The sequence below is a fragment of the Gracilinanus agilis genome, chromosome 2 (assembly GCF_016433145.1).
Source record: "Gracilinanus agilis isolate LMUSP501 chromosome 2, AgileGrace, whole genome shotgun sequence".
NCBI classification, from domain to species: Eukaryota; Metazoa; Chordata; class Mammalia; order Didelphimorphia; family Didelphidae; genus Gracilinanus; species Gracilinanus agilis.
The window spans coordinates 689233374-689252872 of NC_058131.1; the positions used below are offsets into that span (position 1 = coordinate 689233374).

The 19499-nt window shown below is 43.5% G+C and overlaps 2 protein-coding genes across 2 annotated transcripts in view; one reads left to right on the forward strand and one right to left on the reverse strand.

Moving 5' to 3' along the window:
* Positions 1 to 11270: 11270 nt before the first annotated feature.
* LOC123234381 (relaxin-3 receptor 1-like) lies at positions 11271 to 12539 on the reverse strand. The gene has a single exon (XM_044660285.1). The coding sequence runs from the start codon at positions 12537 to 12539 to the stop codon at positions 11271 to 11273; it is 1269 nt and encodes a 422-aa protein (XP_044516220.1).
* A 26-nt stretch (positions 12540 to 12565) lies between these two features.
* Positions 12566 to 19499, forward strand: part of ADAMTS7 (ADAM metallopeptidase with thrombospondin type 1 motif 7) — a 176291-nt gene continuing 169357 nt past the window's right edge. The window contains exons 1-2 of the mRNA XM_044660286.1: positions 12566 to 12673; positions 12935 to 12962. Of these exons, the coding sequence (XP_044516221.1) occupies positions 12566 to 12673; positions 12935 to 12962 (136 nt within the window). The remainder of the gene's footprint in view (positions 12674 to 12934; positions 12963 to 19499) is intronic.

Sequence of the window (19499 nt, forward strand, 5' to 3'; positions counted from 1 at the left end):
TCCAAGTAGGTTGTTATAGCTGAATCATGGAGTGTAAACAGATTGGAAAGTCAGGAAAGGGGGAAGCTAGATGGTTCAGTGGCTAGAATGCCAGGCCCGGAGATGGGAGGTCCTAGGTTCAAACTTAGCTTCAGACACTTCCTAGCTGTGTGACCCTGGGTAGGTCATTTAATCCCCATAGCCTAGCCCTTACTCCTCTTCTGGCTTGGAACCAACACAATGGATTGAATCTAAGACAGAAGGTAAGGGTAGAAAGGAAGGGTGAAAGGACAGAAGGAAGGAAGGCAGGGAGGGAGAGAGGGAGGAAAACAGGAAGTAGTTTTAAAAGTCAAGCAGAAGAGTTTATATTTGAACCTAGAGATAACAGGGAGCCACAAGAACTCCTTCAGTAGAGGAGTGACATCTATGTTTTAGAAAAAATCCTCTCCCCTCCCTAGCTCCACCTTTTAACACATTTTACTCACAAATGAGATAAACTTGGGAACAATTATTGGCCACCAAAACAGGTCATGAAGACAAACTATCTGGTTTCGGGTCCTGATTTTTCAATTTCCTAGGCTTGTGGGATGGACAGCTAGGTACAGTGGATAGAGCTCTAGAGTTAGGAAGACTGATCTTCCTGAGTTGAAATCCAGCCTCAGACACTTACTAGCTGTGTGGCCCTGGGTGAATCATTTAATCCTGTTTGCCTCAGTTTCCTCATCTGTAAAATGAGCTGGAGAAGGAAATGGGAAACCACTGCAGTGTCTTTGCTAAGAAAACTCCAAATGAGGTCACAAAGAGTTAAAACACTCCTGAAAAATGACTGAACAAGCAATATCAGATGGGTATTGCAGTCATTTCTCTGTGCTGACCTTTCTCTCCACTTCTGAAGAGTTACCAGAGCAGCAGAACTAAAAGTGATCCAAATGTTGTTGGACAGGAGAATGGGGAATCTCCTTGTGTTGGCTAATAATGGTTGCCTTGGGAGGGAGGCTCAAGAGAGTTGTATGTGTACTTATCTGTTCAGAACAAGAAAAGTGTCTGTGCATTATGAGTGTCTGGACCCAGCCTGGGAAAGGGAATGACAGAGGCACATGGGAATTGGACATCTTCTCAACTGGTCATTTCAGGATAAAATTGGAGAACCATGTGGCCGAGTAATGGGAGAACCAGTCTTCTAGGGAAGGTGGCATGGAGGGTGAGGAGGGAACAAGCACGTATAAAGAACTTACTATATGTCAGGCATCATGCTGACCAAGCACTTTGCAGATATTATCTCATTTGACCTTGTGAGATAGCTTGCTATTATGATTCCTATTTTACAGTTGAGGGGAACTGAGGCAAACTGGCTTTAAATGACTTGCTCAGGGTCACACAGCTAGTAAATATATGAAGATGAATTTGAACTTAGTTCTTGATTCCAGGCCCAGCTCTCTATCCATTGTGCCACCAACTACCATAAGAAAGAATGTTCCTGGGGATGGAGCCAAGATGGTGGAGAAGGTACAGGGACCCATCTGATTTCTACCAAATTATCTTCCAAAAACCAAAATGATATAATGCCTCAAAACAAATTCTTTTTTTAAAAGTCCATTTAATTGATTAATTAATTTAGAATATTTTCCCATGGTTACATGATTCATGTTCTTTCCCTCCCCTCCTCCCAAACCCTCCTGTAGCCAAAGAGCAATTCCACTGGGTCTTACATGTGTCATTGATCAAGACCTATTTCCATATTATTGATAATTGCACTAGGGTGATTGTTTAGAGTCTACATCTCCAGTCATGTCCCCAACGACCCATGTGATCAAGTAATTGTTTTTCTTCTGTGTTTCTACTCCCACAGTTCTTTCTCTGGATGTGGGTAGCATTCTTTCTCCTAAGTCCCTCAGAACTGTCCTGAATCATAAAACAAATTCTTGAATAACATACCCCCTCCCAAGAGACAAGGGTGTGAGTTGAATGTGATGGAATGATTTTAAAAGTTAAATTAAATTAAGGTAGGAGAAAAAGGAATGCATTGGGAGGAAGGGGAAGGGAAAAACAGAATGAGGATAATTATTGCACATAAAAGAGGCATGAAAGAGCTTTTATAGTAGAGGGGAAGATGGGGGAAGTGGGGAGAAGAACATGCAAACCTTACTCTCCTCAGAAATTGGCACAATGAAAGAAGAACATACACAATTAATTGAGTATAGAAAGCTATCTTACCCTACAGGAAAGCAGGAGGGGAAGGGAATAAGAAAGGGATGGTGCTGACAGAAAAGAGGGCAAATGGGAGGGGTGGACGTCAGGATCTAAAGAGGAGGGAAATAGGACGGACAATAAATATACAGTAATCATAGGGGTGCAAAATTTTCAACTAGTCTCTCTAATAAATGCTTAACTTCTCAAATTCTTAGGGAAATGAGTTGAATATCTAAGAATACAAGTCATTCCCCAGCTGATAAATGGTCAAAGTATATGAACAGGCAATTCTCAGACAAAGTAATTAAAACTCTCTATAGTCATACACAAAATGCTCTAAATCTCTTTACTTAGAGAAATAATGGATTAAAACAACTCTGAAGTGCTACCTCAACACCTATCAGATTGGCTATTACAATAGAAATGGAAAATAACAAAACTTGGAGGAGATATGGGAAAGGAGAGACACAATTGCATTGTTGGGGGAGTTGTGAACTGATTCTATTATTCAGGAGAGTAATTTGGCCCTATACCCAAAGGACTATAAAACAGTACATACCCTTTGACCCAGCAATATCATTACTAAGTTGGTATCTCCCTAAAATAAAAAAAAATTTAAAGGGGAAGAATCTATATATACAAAAATATTTAAAGTAGCTCTTTTTAGGGAGACAAAGATTTGGAAAATGAGGGGATACCCATCAATTGAGAAATGGCTGAGTAAGTCATCATATATGATTAGAATGGAATACTATTGTGCTGTAAGAAATGACAAGCAAAGAGGAGCTCAGACAAATCTGGAAAGATTTACATGAACTGAAGCAGAGTAAAAATAAGCAGAACCAGGAGAGCATTGTACAGTGAGAAGAATACTTTACAATGAATAACTATGAATAACAGCTATTCTCAGCAATATAATGATGCATAACTATCCTAAAGGACTCATGATAAAAAAAAATGTCATCTACTTCTAGAGAAAAGAGCTGATTCTGAATCCAGAGCAAAGCAAACTTTTTTCACTTTATTAATTTTTTTCTATATGGATTTTCTTCCACAAAAGGATTACCATGGGAAAAAATGTTTTATATGAACACACATGTAGAATCTATATGATGTTTACCATCTCAAAGACAGTGGGGGAGGGAGTAGAAGAGAGAATCTGAGATTCAATATTCTTTGAAAAATGTTGGAAATTGTTTTTACATGTAATTGGGGGGGGGGGGAAATTAAATTAAATTAAAGATAAAATAAAAGAGCATTTCCTTGTATCACAAGGTTTTGTGTATCTCAAGGTTGCTTCTCAAATGATCCCAAGTTTGTTCTAGTATCTAGACTTGAGAAAGTGTGAAGACAATACAAGAAGAGAGAAGAGGATCTCACAAATGGCCCCACACCTCAGGAGGATCAAGAAGTTGGGAGCAAAAAAACCTGGATTTCTCTAATACAATGGGTTATCTGAGTAATGTAGGTCCACTGGTAAAGGGCTTGCCTATTTAGCAACCCCTGGTTTGAGTGGGAGCAAAAAAAATATGTCAGGGTTTGGGGATTGGAGGAAAACTCACTCAATTTTGAACCAAGGCCATGTTAATCCAGTATTTGGAATCCTAGGCCATGGATTAGACAAACGTAACTGGGTCAAATATACACTTATTGTGTGTGGTGTAAATAAAGGCACACCTGCCACCTCTTCTCTTGTCCTTTTTCTCTAAAATACATCTGTTTTGGCCTATAACTGGGGTTTTTTCTCTTTGCTCTAAGTTCCACTTAAAATACTAGTAGGGCAGCCTGCAAAGTCTATGCAAACTACATACTCATCGAAGGCCCCATCCTCAGTGATTCCTTCATTCAACAATCATTTACTGAATGTTTGCCATGAGAGAGGCCCTTCATGGACTACAGAGATACAGACCCTAGAACCTAGTAAAAGACAAACTCAGAAATAATCATAACAAAGAATATGGCGGCATGCATCAGGAAGACCTGAGTTCAGATCCTGCCTTAGAGACCTATTAACTCTTTGAGCCTGGGAAAGTCACTTGGCTTTTCTCAGCCTCAGTTTCCTCATCTATAAATTAGGGATAATAAGGGCAGGTGCCTATCGTGAGAATCAAATGAGATAACATATGGAAATTGCTTTGCAAACCTTAAAGTATGACTGTATAATGGATGGTGATGAAGATAATGATGATGGTGATGGAGAGGTAGAAGCAAAATACTGTATGAGTTCAGAAGAAGGAGTAATATCCCTCTTAGTTGCTAATGCAAAGTTTTCCTGGAGGAAGTAGCATTTGAGCTGGGTCTCTTGAAGGATGGCTAGGATTTCCAGCAGAGACGAGGGAATAGAATTTGAGTTGGGAAAGGTTCTATTCTTCTTGGAGTAAAGGGAATCAGTAGAAGAGAGGGATAGAAAATAGGTTAAAATAAGGTTGCAGAAGGACCCATAGCCAGACTAAAGAGGCATGAGAGCATCATTCTGTAAGAGCAATGGGGAGCTAGAGAATATTTTTGAGTAAGGGAACAACATGATTTGGCTGTGTGATGACTATAGAACTGTTGGCCCATCTCTTTGTGATCTCATGATCGTGATTGGTGAGAACCAACTACCAGGCAAGCATGCCATGTTTGGGGCTCATCCCAACAAAAGAACATGGATCAAACCCAAAATGGCCTTAAGGATAATCCATTTGTGAGCTCCTTCCTCTGGAGACATTCTCTTAACTGATGATTCAAACATTACATTTTTTGGTCCTATTTTGTCAGGCACGAACATTCTTGCTATCAGGAAATATGTAGAACCAGGGTCTGAATCCCAAAGTGGTGCGTTTAGCTTCTGCCTCTATATGTTCCTGGGCAAGTCACCTACCCTCTTCGTTCCCCAAACAATGGTCTTAAAATGAGAAGTTATAGATAAATTGACATTCTGCATTTCTGGAGAGATCTTTTTTATACCAAATCACTTACACCAATTAAAATACAGGTCAGAACAACAACAAAACATTGCAGCCAGTGTCCCAGTTGCCCATCGGTGATCGACTAATGAATAGAATGTGCCTGAAAACACTTTTTTCAACTTCTTGGAGTGTTTATTTAACAGACTGCTATCTCTAAGGGTTTGGTACTGTTAGTATATTAAATGCTGAACCTGGCACAGTGATTAATTCAGTTTATGTCATTCCCAAGACTCCTTGCCTTTTGTTTTCTGTTTTGTTTCTTCTGGCACATTATTTCTTTAGAAGCTTGTGTGAGCTGCTAGGCTTCCCTAAAGAGGACAGGAAAATAAACAACCAATTGGACTAAGAATGGAAATGTCTGTTCTAAGGCAAATTCACAGCTTCTCAGGGCCTCAGTTGCCTTCTCTGAAAAATGAGAAGGTTGGACTGGATGACCTCTAAGGTGCCTTCTAGTGATAAATATATGATCCAGAAAGGACATGATTTACACACCATTATAAAATAATTCAGTCTTGAGTGAAGAAGTTGAGGCAAAGACACTGACTCATCATCGACATTTACTAGTACCTCCTGACATCTTTTATCCTCATCTTCTCTTGGACTGTCCTCCACAACTTTGGACCTTTGCTACAAACTCCTCTGGGCTCCTAATTAGCTCTTGGATTTAGTGACCCCAAAGCCAAGCTGCCATTTTGTTTACTCTTGTCTTGGGCATTACCTTCTTTCCCCAATAGGGTTATCTTTTTAATGATCCTTAAGAGAGCAAAAAACCTATCAGGTGGGTATTCTAGGGTCAGGACCACTCTAATTTATGAATCTGCTGCTCAGAATGCTCTTGTCCTTATAATCAGATTTTCAACCTTAGGTTGATATGAGTTAGTTCCTAAGCTGGGAAATCACTAATAGAAGCTGATGGTCTTCTTAAACCCTCTAGGATACTTTCTCAAAATGTTTAAATTCCTAGTCCATTTTAGAGATCCTAAAAGTCTCACAGCCCACTTGCAGCAGCTCCTACCCAAACCCAGGAGGATTTATTTTTGTTTGGACTTGTGGTTTCATCATTGTAACATTATAGAAATATATTTTAGGGCTGGAGGGAAACTTAGAGGCCATGGGGTCTAACCGCTTTATTTTACATTTGAGGAAACTGAGGCCCTAGGAGGTTAAGTGACTGCCCCAAGCCACAGAGGGAAGCAATAAACATCAGTGGTGGGATTTGAATCCAGGTTCTTTGATCCCAGAGCTGATTTTTTTTTCTACTGTCCCACACATGAAGAAGCTCCCTTCACCAATGAGGATCAACTTTTCATCTATGATTTATAGACATGACAGATTGTTTGGGACTTGCTGAGGTTATACAACTAGTATGTCAGAAGCAGAACTTGAGCCCAGGTCTTCTGACTCCAAGGCTAGCTCACCTTTTATCCACTTCACCCCTCTGCCTATGAAGACAAAACTATATCACCAGAATAACTGGAAACAGAATAATCAGTATGAATACAATGATTCCTCTTTCTTACCTTCCTTGACCTTCCTTTAATAATCATTATTGATTCTCTTTCCTCTGCCAAACCCCAAAGCAACATATTATAGTTGATAGAGTGATTGATTTGGAGTTGGAAAAGGTTCAAACTCTCCTTTGGATGCTTAATGGATAAGTCACCTAATTCCCCTGTGCCTGTTTCCTCATCTGTAAAATGGTTATTATAATAGCATCTATAAGCCTCATAGGTTGTTGTAAGGATCAAATATGGTGCTGGATGTGGAGCTGGAAAGACCTGGTGTGAAATCCTGCCTCTGACACTTATTTTTATTTTTTAACCCCTTAATTTCATTTTAGAATCAAAACTGTGAATTGGTTCTAAGGCAGAAGAGTGGTAAGGGGTAGGCAATGGGGGTTAAGTGACTTGCCCAGGGTCACACAGCTAGGAAGTGTCTGATTCCATATTTTAACCCAGGACCTCCCATCTCTAGGCCTGGTTCTCAATCTACTGAGACACCCATCTGCCCCCCTCTGACACTTATTAGCAGTATAACCATGTGTAAATCTCTTTATCTGACTGAGCCTGCCTTTTCTCATCTGTAAAAGGCAGGGAGGAGAGGGGAAAAGATTAATTTCAATGGCCTGAAAGAGCCTTTTTGGCTCTAAATCTACATTTCTATAAGAAAAGCACTTTACAGTGCAGCATTATATACAAGGTGCCCCCCAAATCTCAGTGTAACCTTAAAGCACTAAAACTTTTAGGACACCAAACATACACACACACACACACACACACACACACACACACACACACACACACACAGCGACCTCTATAATTATTATGGCTTCTCTGTTCAATAGGATGCGTTCCTGGTTCCCTCTCTTTCTATCTTCTTCACTAGCTTCTCTTCTTCCTCCTAGGTCCTCTCTCTGAACACCCTCCAGGGTTCATTCCTTGGGTCCTGGCTCTTCTCTTTATAGTCTTTCCTTGAATAACTCATCTGCTCACTGAGCCTTTGCTCATGCCAATTTCCTCCTTAAAGACATCCCCATCTGATTCCTCTTATCCTTCATGGCCAGCCTCATCCCGGAAGCCTTCCCTGACTGTTTCAGCTCAAAGACTCTCTCTTTCTCTCATCTCCACCTCTTTGGATGCTGCCCTATTATTGATGACCTCTTTTTCAGGGCTCTATGCCTTTTCTCTGACAGTTAGCCTTCTCTCTGAGGGCAGTCCTAAATGTCTTTGTGTCGCCTTGGGCTAAATGTCTATGGCATTTAAAGGTCTTCAATTTGAACCTATCCTTCTAGGCTTATTTCTAATTAGTTCCCTCATCTAGTCTAAGCCCTGGAAATTTCCTGTAAATGATCTTCCACCTCTTCATGCCTTTGCCCATGGACAGAATGCTTTCCTTTTCCCTCCTGTACATCTTGGAACCCCTGGCTCCCTTCAAGGCTCAGCTTAGCTGTCAGGTTCTAGCAAAGACCCTCCCTGATCCTCCCAGTTGTCACGATTTTCTTCATCTCAGGTTATGTTGCAACTTATTCCTATCTATTTCCTTTTTATTTATCCTCATTATTGGTAGCTGGGGGGTGCAGTGGATGGAGGACGGACCACTAAAATCCAAATTCCAATTCTGCCTCAGACACTAGCTGTGTAACATTTAACTTCACTTAGCCTCAGTTTCCTCATCTTTAAAATGGGGGTAATACCAGTGGAATTGCTCGTTGGCTACAGGAGGGGGAGGGAGCAGGGGAGGGAAAGAACATGAATCATATAACCATGGGAAAGTATTCTAAATTAATCAAATCAAATCAAATGAAATAAAATAAAATGGGGGTGATAATAGCACCTCTACAGGAGTGCTGTGAGGAACAAAATAGATAATATATGTAAATCATTTTGCAAGGCTTAAAACACTAGCTATTGTTATGATCAGGTCCCTCCTGCCCCAGTAAAATTTAAGCTCCTTGAGGGCAAGAACAGTTCCATTTTTGCCCTCATTTTGCCAGACCCTGAATAATGCTTTGTGCATAATAGTCCCTTACTGAGTGTTTGCTGAATTGAACGACATCTTTCTTCTCTATAACTCTTGTTCCAGGGCAGTATGTGTTTAATAAATGGGCAGATTTCACCTGATCTGACCAAAAGGAATTGGCCGAGGGCTTAAGGACTATTTTAGATCCCCATTTAAGAAACACCATTCTCAGGCTCTGGCAAAATTCTGCTTCAGAGATTGGAAACAGACAGGAGCTGTCCCAAAGCCTCATTTGCTACTGGGAAAAATCTTGGGGCCTAGATCCTCAGTTCAATGAGTCCAACCTTGTCCCATGCATATGGATCACAAGTTGGGGGTGGGAGGGTTGTTTTCACCAGCAAGAGATCAGCTGAGAATTTAAACAGAAGGGGGAAAGTGATGATGGTGGGCAGAGGTTGGGGTAAGGACCAAGGGAGAGAAAGAAACAAAATTCCTATCTTTTGCTCCCAGGGAACAATAGGCATGTGAGGGAGAACTGGGAGGATAAATTAATGCCTCAGCTTACAGTTAACTGAAATCAATGCTCTGTGTAACTCCTGTAATAGTTTATTCTCCAAAAAAATCTTTCAGGCTTAAAAAAAAAATCTAACATCTCTCAGCTGTTCCATTAGCAGAACAAACGTTCCCCACCATTCAGAAATTCAGAGAGACACTGAAGCCACCTCACTTTTTTTTTTTTTTAAACCCTTTCCTTCTGTCTTAGGATCAGTATACTAAGACAGAAGGGCAGCAAGGGCTAGACAGTTGGGGTTAAGTGACTTGCCCAGGGTCAAACAGCTAGGTAGTGTCTGAATTTAAATTTGAATCCAGGTCTCCCAACTTAAAGCCCTGGGATTCTATCCACTGTGCTACCTAGCTGCCTTGCTATTCACTTCTAAAAGGTGAAATGGGTCTCATTTAACAAGTTTGTAGACTTTCAAAGTAATTGAGTCTAATCAGTTCACTCCATTTCACTAAAAGGTCTTTCTCCAGCATCTGTCTGGGGCTTTGGTAACTAATTAATGCATTTTCCCAGCACAGTCCCCCCCCTCCCCCCCTCGTTCTAATAACTGAGTTGGCTCCATTTTAACTGGCAAAAGTAAGGGATTTTCAGTGGATCTTGAATGGGGATGAAATCGCGACCACTGATCACATCTCTAAAAGATGCAAGTCCACAAGGTGGGTCAGAATGGGAACTGTGGCTAGATAAGATATGTAAATTGTTGCAATTTACCTACCTTCCAGGATAGGGGAAAGGGCAGCTAGGGTGGCAGTGGATAGAGCACTGGGCTTGGAATCAGGAAGACTCATCCTCATGAATTCAAATCGGGCCTCCAGACACTTACTAGTTGTGTGACCCTGGACAAATCACTTAACCCCGTTTGCCTCGGTTCTTCATCTGGAAAATAGCCTGGAAAAGAAAACGCCAAACGACTCCAGTATCTTTGCCAAGAAAATCCCAAGCAGGTCACAAAGAGTTGGATCTGACTGAACAACAACCACCACCACAAAGGGGAGGGGGAAGGAGCTTCTGAGATTGAAGGAGAATATTGTAATGCTGCATGGATCAGGATGAGCTTATGTGGTAGCAAACAGAGTTCAAAATATTAGAGCTGGAAGGAAATGAATAAATTCATCCATTTAATCTGATTTGACCACAAGGAGCCAGCTTACAGCTACACCTTAAAAACCCTTTTAGATCCCAATTTTAGAACCACATTCCAGTGTTCCAGAAAAATATTGCTTCAGAGGTTCAAAAGAATAGACTGTAACTGTTACAGATGCCTCACATGGAGAAAGTCCTGGGTCCCAGAGCCTCAGTCCGGTTGTTCCACTTATAGCACACATGAAGAAATTGAGGACATGCTAGTACCAAGAAGAAATTTCCAGTCTGGCAATCCTGGAAGGTGGACTAGCTTGATGGTCCCGGGTGGTCCCATTTATGCCCTTTAAGTCTCAGGAGAGTTTTTTCTTTCATGGATGTATAAAGTGATGCAGTCAGAAATGCTGGAACCCACCAGAGGCTCCAAATTGCCTTCCCTTTCCCTTGAGGCATGCTTTTCATGCTTGGAGTTTCTCCGCAATCAATATGCTTAGTTAATGGATGCAACCCATGAGCTCCCTCCTCCACACCCCAGCTAGACGCACACAAAAACAAAGCTCGTATTTCCCAGAGTATACGTCTTAATCGATTAAAAAAAAAAAATATGGCAAATGTGTCACCGGATGACAGGGCTAGCAGGTGATGAGTGCCTCAAGCCCTGGGAGCCCAGGCTCTGAAGTGCCCCGACGTCAGGAAGACAAGACTTCCTTCGTAGCCCCTACCCCGAAACCCAACCCTCCGAGGGCTCCCATCTCCACGCAGCCCAGCCACAGACTGGCGCCCCAGCAGGGAGGAGAGGGAGGCAGGGAGATGAAAGGAGAGCTGGACCTGGAGTTAGAAGACCGATATTGACTAGTGGTGAGACCTTAACTAAACATCTTCCCTCGCTCTGGCCATAGTTTGCTTGGCACCCTGACCTCTCCATTTCTGTCGAGCTCTAACTTTCCCCGGGGAAATCCGCTGCCCTCTCTCCTTGGTCCTGATCCCCAAAGCTCTGCATTTGTCCATCTTTCGCTCCCTTCTGACCCGGGCCGCCGGATTTTCCGGGCTCAGGCTCGGTCCAGCGGAGGCGGCGGCTCGCTGCGGCTCGAGCTCCTCCACTGCCTCGGGGCCGGTCCTGGGGCGGCGCTCGAGGGTCCTCCCTTGCCTGGCCGGGTGGACAAGAGACTGCCCCGGCGGCAGCGGCGGCAGCACAGCTCCCACAGCAGCTGCCGGAACTCCGGGCGCAGCAGGCAATAAAGCAGCGGGTTGAGGCAGCTGTTGGCGTGCGCTAGGCAGATGGTCACCGGGAACAGGTAACTGTGCACCAGGTAGTAGGCCCGGTCCCAGGGCACGGCGTTGAATTTGACCAGCACGCCCCACAGAGTGATGGCATGATTGGGCAGCCAGCAGAGGAAGAAGGCGAGCACAACCACGGTCACGGAGCGGGTCACGCGTGAGGGCCCCCGAGAACTACTGGAGGTCCCCGACGACCCGGGGGCGGTTCCTCGGAGCCAAGGCCGGGGCCGGCTGCGAACGAAGCGTACCAGCAACAGATAGCAGGCGGACAGGGTGGCCAGGGGCAGCAGGAAGGCCACAGTTATCTTCTGCACGTGATACAGAGCCAGCCAGTCCCAGCTGCCGTCGGGGAAGCGGAGCAGGCAGAGCCGCTCGCCCGCCACGCTGGCCACAGTGGAAAAGAGGGCCGTAGGTGCTGTGGCCAGGGAGGCGGCGACCCAGAGCAGGCCACACACCCAGCCCGGGGTGGCCCGCCCGCAGCAGACGGACCCTCCGCCGTCGAGGTTGTGGCGGCGCAACGCGCACGCCACGGTGAAGTAGCGAGCGATGCTCATGGCGCTGAGGAAGAAGGCGCTCGCGTACATGTTGAGCACCGTCAGCGAAAGCACGATCTTGCACATGGCGCTCCCGAAGGGCCAGCTGAAGTCTCGCGCCGTGTCCACCGCCCAAAAGGGCAGGGTCAGCACGAACTGGAAGTCGGTGGCCGCCAGGTTGAGAACGAAGCAGTTCAAGGCCGTCGGCCGGCGTCTCTGCCGCGCCCGCACCAGCACCATCACCAGCACATTACCCACCAGGCCCACCGCACACACTGCCAGGTACACCGCGGCGATCAGCAGCCGCAGAGCCAGCGCCGCCCCCGCCGGCACCTCCACGGTGTCCAAGCTCCCGGAGCTGCGCTCTTGGCTTCCAGATTGAGATCCGTTGCCCTGGGCTCCAGCACAGGCGTTCACTGGCCTTTGGGACTCGGCACCCTCCAAGCCGATGCAGGAAGGTACCGCCCCGACGGCTCCGGGGCTACGTCCGCCCCCTTCTGCGTACATTGTCCCGGGCCGAGGCCCACGGGAGGATGCAGTCACTGTTCACCCAAGCTGTCCTCTACTCCCGCGCGGCAGTTAGACCACGGTACGCAAGGACACGAAGTCCCGGGCGAACTACGGGGAGCAAGTCACTGGAGGTGAGCATCCGTTTGGGGCTTTTAACAAGAGCGGAGCCCTCCCTTGTGGGGCGGCGATTGGTCAGCTGAAACTGGAGCCCCGCCCAGAAAACACTAGGTCCTGTTTGCGTGGAATTCTTCTGCCCCAGGCTTCTGGGGTTCTCTCGTCCTGGCGGGGTCCTCTATGTCCCTGGGAAGCGACCCGGGTCACTTGTCTGGTCACTCCAACTGCCACATTTTCTGCCCGCAGCTCTGCTGAAACGGAGGGCTAATCCCCTCTAGGAGAACGTAGGAGCTGCTTTGCGGGAGGGTGAGCTTGGCTCGGAAGAGCTGGAGAGAAGGGGAGAGACTCAGGTTGTCCAGCTCTTAGGGCAGAAAGAGTGTGTGCAGGGGGCGCGAAGGTGGGGGATATACTAAATCATGCAGCTCCTTTCCTGACGGTCTCCGGGTTGGGCCAAGTCCCCCTACACCCCCCACTCACCCACATATACATCCTCCCAGTTCCAGATCCCTCCATTTCTTTTTTGTCTCTCTTCCGGTCTGTCCTCTTGCAGTCTTTATCGTTTGTCTCTGTCTCTGCCTGCCGGCTGCCTTCCTGACTATCTGACTTTCTGTCTTTTTCTGTCTCTCTCCTCTTGTTCTCTATCTGTCTGTTTGTCCTTCACCCTCTCTGTCTGTTTCTTCTTGTTCTCCTTTGTGTTTCTGTGCCTTTGCATCTGTCCCTCACCCTCTCCATGTTTCTTTGAATATGACTAACTTTGTGCCTCTATCTCTCTCTCTCTCCACCTGACACTCTCCCACTTGGCACGCTACCCCCATACTTTCCTAAACTCACCTCCTTTTTATTGCACTGGGGAGATGGATGAGTTTAATGGGGTGGGATGAGGAGGAAGGAGTCAAGCACTGAATTCTAGTCAGAAAATTGCCTAGTCACCTCATCTCTCTGAGCCTCAGTTTCTCCATCTGTAAAGGGAGGAGATTGGTAATAATAATAGTGATTTAACTCACAGGGTTGTTGGGAGGTATCAGAAAAGACTGTGTACATATAGCTTTTTTTTTTTTAAACCCTTGTACTTCGGTGTATTGTCTTATAGATGGAAGATTGGTAAGGGTGGGCAATGGGGGTCAAGTGACTTGCCCAGGGTCACACAGCTGGGAAGTGGCTGAGGCCGGGTTTGAACCTAGGACCTCCTGTCTCTAGGCCTGATTCTCACTCCACTGAGCTACCCAGCTGCCCCCTGTACATACAGCTTTTTGATAAACGGTTTCTAAAATGTGAGCCATCTTTATGTGGAGTGATGCTAAAAGCACCTTGGTCTTAGAATCCAGTTTAGGACCAAGTCTTGGCTTTACAACTTGCTAGCAGGGTGACCTTGGGCAACCATCTTGTCTCTCTCAAAATAGGTTTCTTTATCTGTTTAAAAAATAGATTAGGTTTCTCAGATCCCTTTCAGCTCTCACATTTCTATGATTATATGGAGAGGTAGTGTGGTGTAGTGGAGAGAGCACTGGACCTAGTTATCAGAAGACCTGAGGGAAATCAGGGGATCAGAGAGTTAGAAAGGATCATAGAGGATCTCTAGACTAACCTTTAATCCTCTAAATTATCCTCCAGACAAGTGTTCATCTCTTCTTTATTCATAGACCTTTTGAGATGGGGTCACTAACTTCTGAACTATCACATTCAACTTTTTGTTGTTCAGTTATGTTCAACTTTTTGTGACCCCATGAAGCATATTTTTCATAGGGTTTTCTTTTAAAATTTTTCCCATGGTTATATGATTCATGTTGTCTCCTCTTTTCTCCCTCCTCCCAGAGTTGACAAGCAATTCCACTGGATTATACATGTATTAGCACTCAAAGCTCACTTCCATATTATTCATTTTTGTAAGAGTAATCTTTTAAAACCAAAACCCCAAATCATATACCCATATAACCAAGTGATAAATCATGTGTTTTCCTTCTGCATTTCTGTTTCCACAGTTCTTTCTATAGAGGTAGATAGCATTCTTTCTCATAAATCCCTCAGAATTGTCCTGAATCATTATTGCTGCTAGTAGCAGTCTATCACATTTGATTATCACAGTGTTTCAGTTACTGTATATAAAGTTCTCCTGGTTTTGCTTATTTCACTCTGCATCAGTTCATGTAGGTCTTTCCAGTTCTTAAAGAAATTATCTGGTTCATCATTGCTTATAGTACAATAGGATTCCATCACCATCATATTCCCACAATTTGTTCAGCCATTCCCCAATTGAGGGACCTCTCCTCATTTTCCAATTCTTTGCCACCATAAAAAGTACAGCTATAAATATTTTTGTACAAACAGGTCCGTCCCCATTTAAATAAAATTTTCTTTGGGATACAAACCTAGTAGTGGCATGGTTGGATCAAAGGGCAGGCATTCTTTTAAAGCCCTTTGAGCATAATTCCAAATTGCCTTCCAGAATGGTTGGATCAATTTACAACTCCACCAGCAATGTATTAATGTCCCACTTTTGCCACATCCTCTCCAACATTTATTATTTTCCTTTATTATCATATTGACCAGTCTGCTAGGTGTGAGATGGTACCTCAGAGATGTTTTGATTTGCATTTCTCTAATCAAGAGGGATTTAGAACATTTTCAATAGAGTTTTCTTTTCTTTCTTTCTTTCCTTTTTTTTAAACCCTTACCTTCCATCTTGGAATCAATACTGTGTATTGGTTCCAAGGCAGAAGAGTGGTAAGGGTAGGCAATGGGGGTTAAGTGACTTGCCCAGGGACACACAGCTGGGAAGTGTCTGAGGCCAAATTTGAACCTAGGACCTCCTGTCTCTAGGCCTGGCTCTCAATTCACTGAGCTACCCAGCTGCCTCCCCCCCTCCCATAGAGTTTTCTTGACAAAGATACTGAAGTGGTTTGCCATTTTCTTCTTCAGTGGAATCAAAGCAAGCAGGTTTAGTGACTTGTTCAGGGTCACACAGCTAGCAAGTGTCTGATGATCCCAGTGCTCTATCCCCTGAGCAACCTAGCAGCTTTCTCGTTCAACTTTTGGACAACTCAAATTGTTCAGAAAGTTTTCCTTGTGTGGAGCTGAAATTTGGCTCTCTATCTTCTACCCATTGCTCCTACCTTTGCCCTCTGAGGTCAGGCAGACTAATCAGCCTTTCTTCCAAAAGATAGCCTGTTAAGTACTAAAGTAGAGATCATATCCATTCACAATCTTTTCCTCCAGGCTAAACACCCCCACATCTCTCCAAAGGATCCCTTTTTGACTTGATGTCCAGCTTCTTCTACATCGTGAACACTGTGAGATGTGCTAGCATTCCAAGTAATAATACTCTTTACGCTGAAAATTGGATGGAGATATAATGACTTTCACATTGCTTCACTAGAATACTTAAACATTCATTTGGAATGCCAGGCTTGGCTAACATGAAAAATTGCCTGGAGACCTTCCATTGATCATCCAGTTACTTTAGTCTATACTTTAAGCATATTGCAATGAAGTGGATCAATTGTGATGCATGTTGGAGCACCTGATGGGTCAAGCAAGTGCTTCTGAATAACAATTGGGAAGAAAGTTTTTCTTTTATCTCTGTTCCACTTTTTGTTTTATATTTAGAAAACATTTCTTGTTGTCAATCTTCTTGACACCAAAATATTTAATGGAAACTTGGATTTAGATCTCATTTGACTACTTTACAAGCTTTGGGTTTTTTTAAACTCTTTTCTTCCATATTAGAGTCAATATATGGAAGATAAGAGTTATTGACTCCAAGGTAGAAGAGCAATGAGGGCTAAGCAATGGAGGTTTGGAGGTTAAGTGACTTTCTCAGAGTCACACAGCCAGGGAATGTCTGAGGCCAGATTTGAACACAGGACCTCCCATTTTGGGCCAATCCATTGAGCCACCTAACTGCCCCCATTTTATTGGTTTTGTGACCTTAGGCAAGTCACTTTACTTCTCTTGGTTTCAGTTTCCCTCTTTTGTAACATTAAAACAAATCAGTTGGCAAGTCTTGTTGATGTAAATTCCCTATTTATTTCATCAACGTTCTTTTTTCTACTTCTGCAGCCAATAACTTAGTTTGGATCTAAATCACCTCTTGCTTGGACTACTTGCATTCGTCTTCTTATTGGTTTCCTAGACTCCAATATTTTCCCTTTTCAAATCATCCTTTAAACCACTGCCAAATTCACATTTCTAAAATATAAATCTGATCATTCATACTCTCCTTTGCATTCTAGGACTCTCTGTTGCTTTTAGGGTGAAATATAAAATCCACATGATGAAATTTAGATGGCTTTTAAAGGTTAAAATTAATGGTTGGACAATGATTATATGAAATTATGTGGTCGCCAGTATTTATTATATCTTCAATCAGAAATTTATTTACAGATATATACAAATAGAGAAGAAACAATAAAGAAGAGAAATGTAAGGGGGTTTGAGAGGTTATCTATCCTATCAACCTAAATGTTTTACTCTGGGTCTGCTTAATCCAGGCAGAGATTAATTAGCTCTCAACCAGGAAGGCTGGTAGTGAGTAACCACATGGTCTCCTCCAAGATGGAAGTTGGTCTCTTAGGAAACTAGGAAAGGAGTCAGCCTTTTACTCACTCAACAAAGTAGTCCAGGAGTCAGAGTCTAAGTTGAAATTGAACTCCAAGCCCATGATCCAAGCTGCAGTCTCCAACAAAGCTCCCTTGAAGATTCTCCCCAGTCAGAAGATTATCTCCAGAAGAAAACCTCTTCAGATTCTCTTCTCAAAGACAATCTGCGCTGAGGGAGTTTGGGGCTTGCTTTTATGGTGACTTCTTGGCACTTCCCCTATTCACAGGGGCCAATCACAGTTTCCAAATTGTTTAGCACTGACCAGGGGGCAGTGTCTGTGGGATTAACCTTCTCACCTTCTGAAGATTAAATTCTCATCAAAAGGATTCACAGTTAATGGTGTGAATTTTCTAAATCTCACTTAGTACTAAGTAGGGTGTTCAATCTTTTTGATTTAATTTAAAAATAGACAAAGGGGGGCAGCTGGGTAGCTCAGTGGATTGAGAGCCAGGCCTAAAAAACGGGAGGTGCTAGGTTCAAATCTGACCTCAGACACTACCCAGCTGTGTGACCCATGGCAAGTCATTTGACCCTCATTGCCTACCCTTACCACTCTTCTGCCTTGGAGCCAATATACAGTATTGACTCCAACTTGGAAGGTAAGGGCTTTAAAATAAATAAATAGATAGATAGATAGATGGATGGATAGATAGATAGATAGATAGATAGATAGATAGATAGATAAAAGTAGACAAAGGAGAGTTAATCCAGTCTTCACTCTAGTGACCTACTAAGTAGGGGTACTTAAGTTATTGTTAACCAAAGTGTTAACTCAAAATAGACAAAGGGAATAAAGGATTCCCTTTGACAAGTGTAAACTCAAAGAGAACAAAGAATTCCCTTTTACAGCTTCAAAATCTGGCTCCTAGTCTTCTCTCCAATCTTTTTTCATACTCACTTTCATAAATTTTCTGTTCCACATAAATTGGCTTTCTTGTTTTTCATAAGTGACATCATTTTTATTCAAAAAGGTGGCCCCGTATCCTTATCATGGACTTATTCAACACTGTTAAGTCCCAAGAGTCCCTAGCTTTTTTCAAAACCCAGTTAAGGTGCCATATCCCACAAAAAGTCTTTCTTGGTCCTCATCAGTTTTGGACTCTCTCTCTCTCTCTCTCTCTCTCTCTCTCTCTCTCTCTCTCTGTTCCTGGCCCTCTATCTCTCCCCCTTCCATCTCCCTCTTTCTTCCTCCTCCCTCCCCTCCCTCCCCCTCTCTCTGTCTCTCTCTGTTTCTCTCCTCTCTCTCTGCCTCTCTGCCTCTGTCTCTGTCTCTCTTTGTCTCTGTCTCTCTCTGTCTCTCTCTCTGTCTCTGACTCTGTCTCTGTCTTTCTCTCTGACTCTGTCTCTGTCTCTCCCTCTCTCCCTCTCTTTACTTATCTATGTTGGCTGTTGGATCCAATAGAAAAATAAATTCCCTGAAGGTAGGGTTTATTTAATTTCTGCTTTTGAATCCCAAGTGCTGACACAATGACTTGCACATAGAATATATGATATGTCTAGTGAATTGAGTTGGATTGGACTAAATGGATTAGATGATTTAAAAGCTTTCTTGTATTTCCAAAATCAATAATCCTATGATCTTCTATCTAAATTAGTTAAATCCTGTACCTCATGGTTCAGTTTGGATGTAGGAACAATCACACATTTACAGTGAGCTAGGGATTTTTCTGTAATCCCTATTGGCTCTCTTAGCAGACTGTCATGCAACAATTCTTGTCCAATTCAAAGGAAAGAATTTTCAAGGTGAATCGAATGGTTCTTGTGAACAAAAGTGAAGTGTTGACTTTTCCCTCACTCTGCTCCAGCCTTGTATACCAATACCATTGTGAGTACTACTTCTTTAGCTGAGAACCAGATGGGAGAAACCTTGGATTTCTCTTTTGTTCACAAATGTAGTTAATCATTTGATGGATGAAATGGGCATGATAGGCAGGAATGGACATAATTTCATCTGTATCACTGTGGGGAATGACCACACCAAGGAGATCACAGATTCAATGAGGCATTCAACTATTGACCATTTATTAGCCTCATTCGTTTTAAGTATCAGTCCTAGAAAACACAGAGATGGACTATTGATCCTCCAGTAAGTTCCCCAGTCATTTCGGCTTTGGACTCTGGTCAAGACACAACAAAGTATCTCAATAAACTTCCTTCCTTCCTTCCTTCCTTCCTTCCTTCCTTCCTTCCTTCCTTCCTCCCTTCCTTCCTTCCCTCCCTTTCTCCCTCCTTCCTCCATTTCTTTAT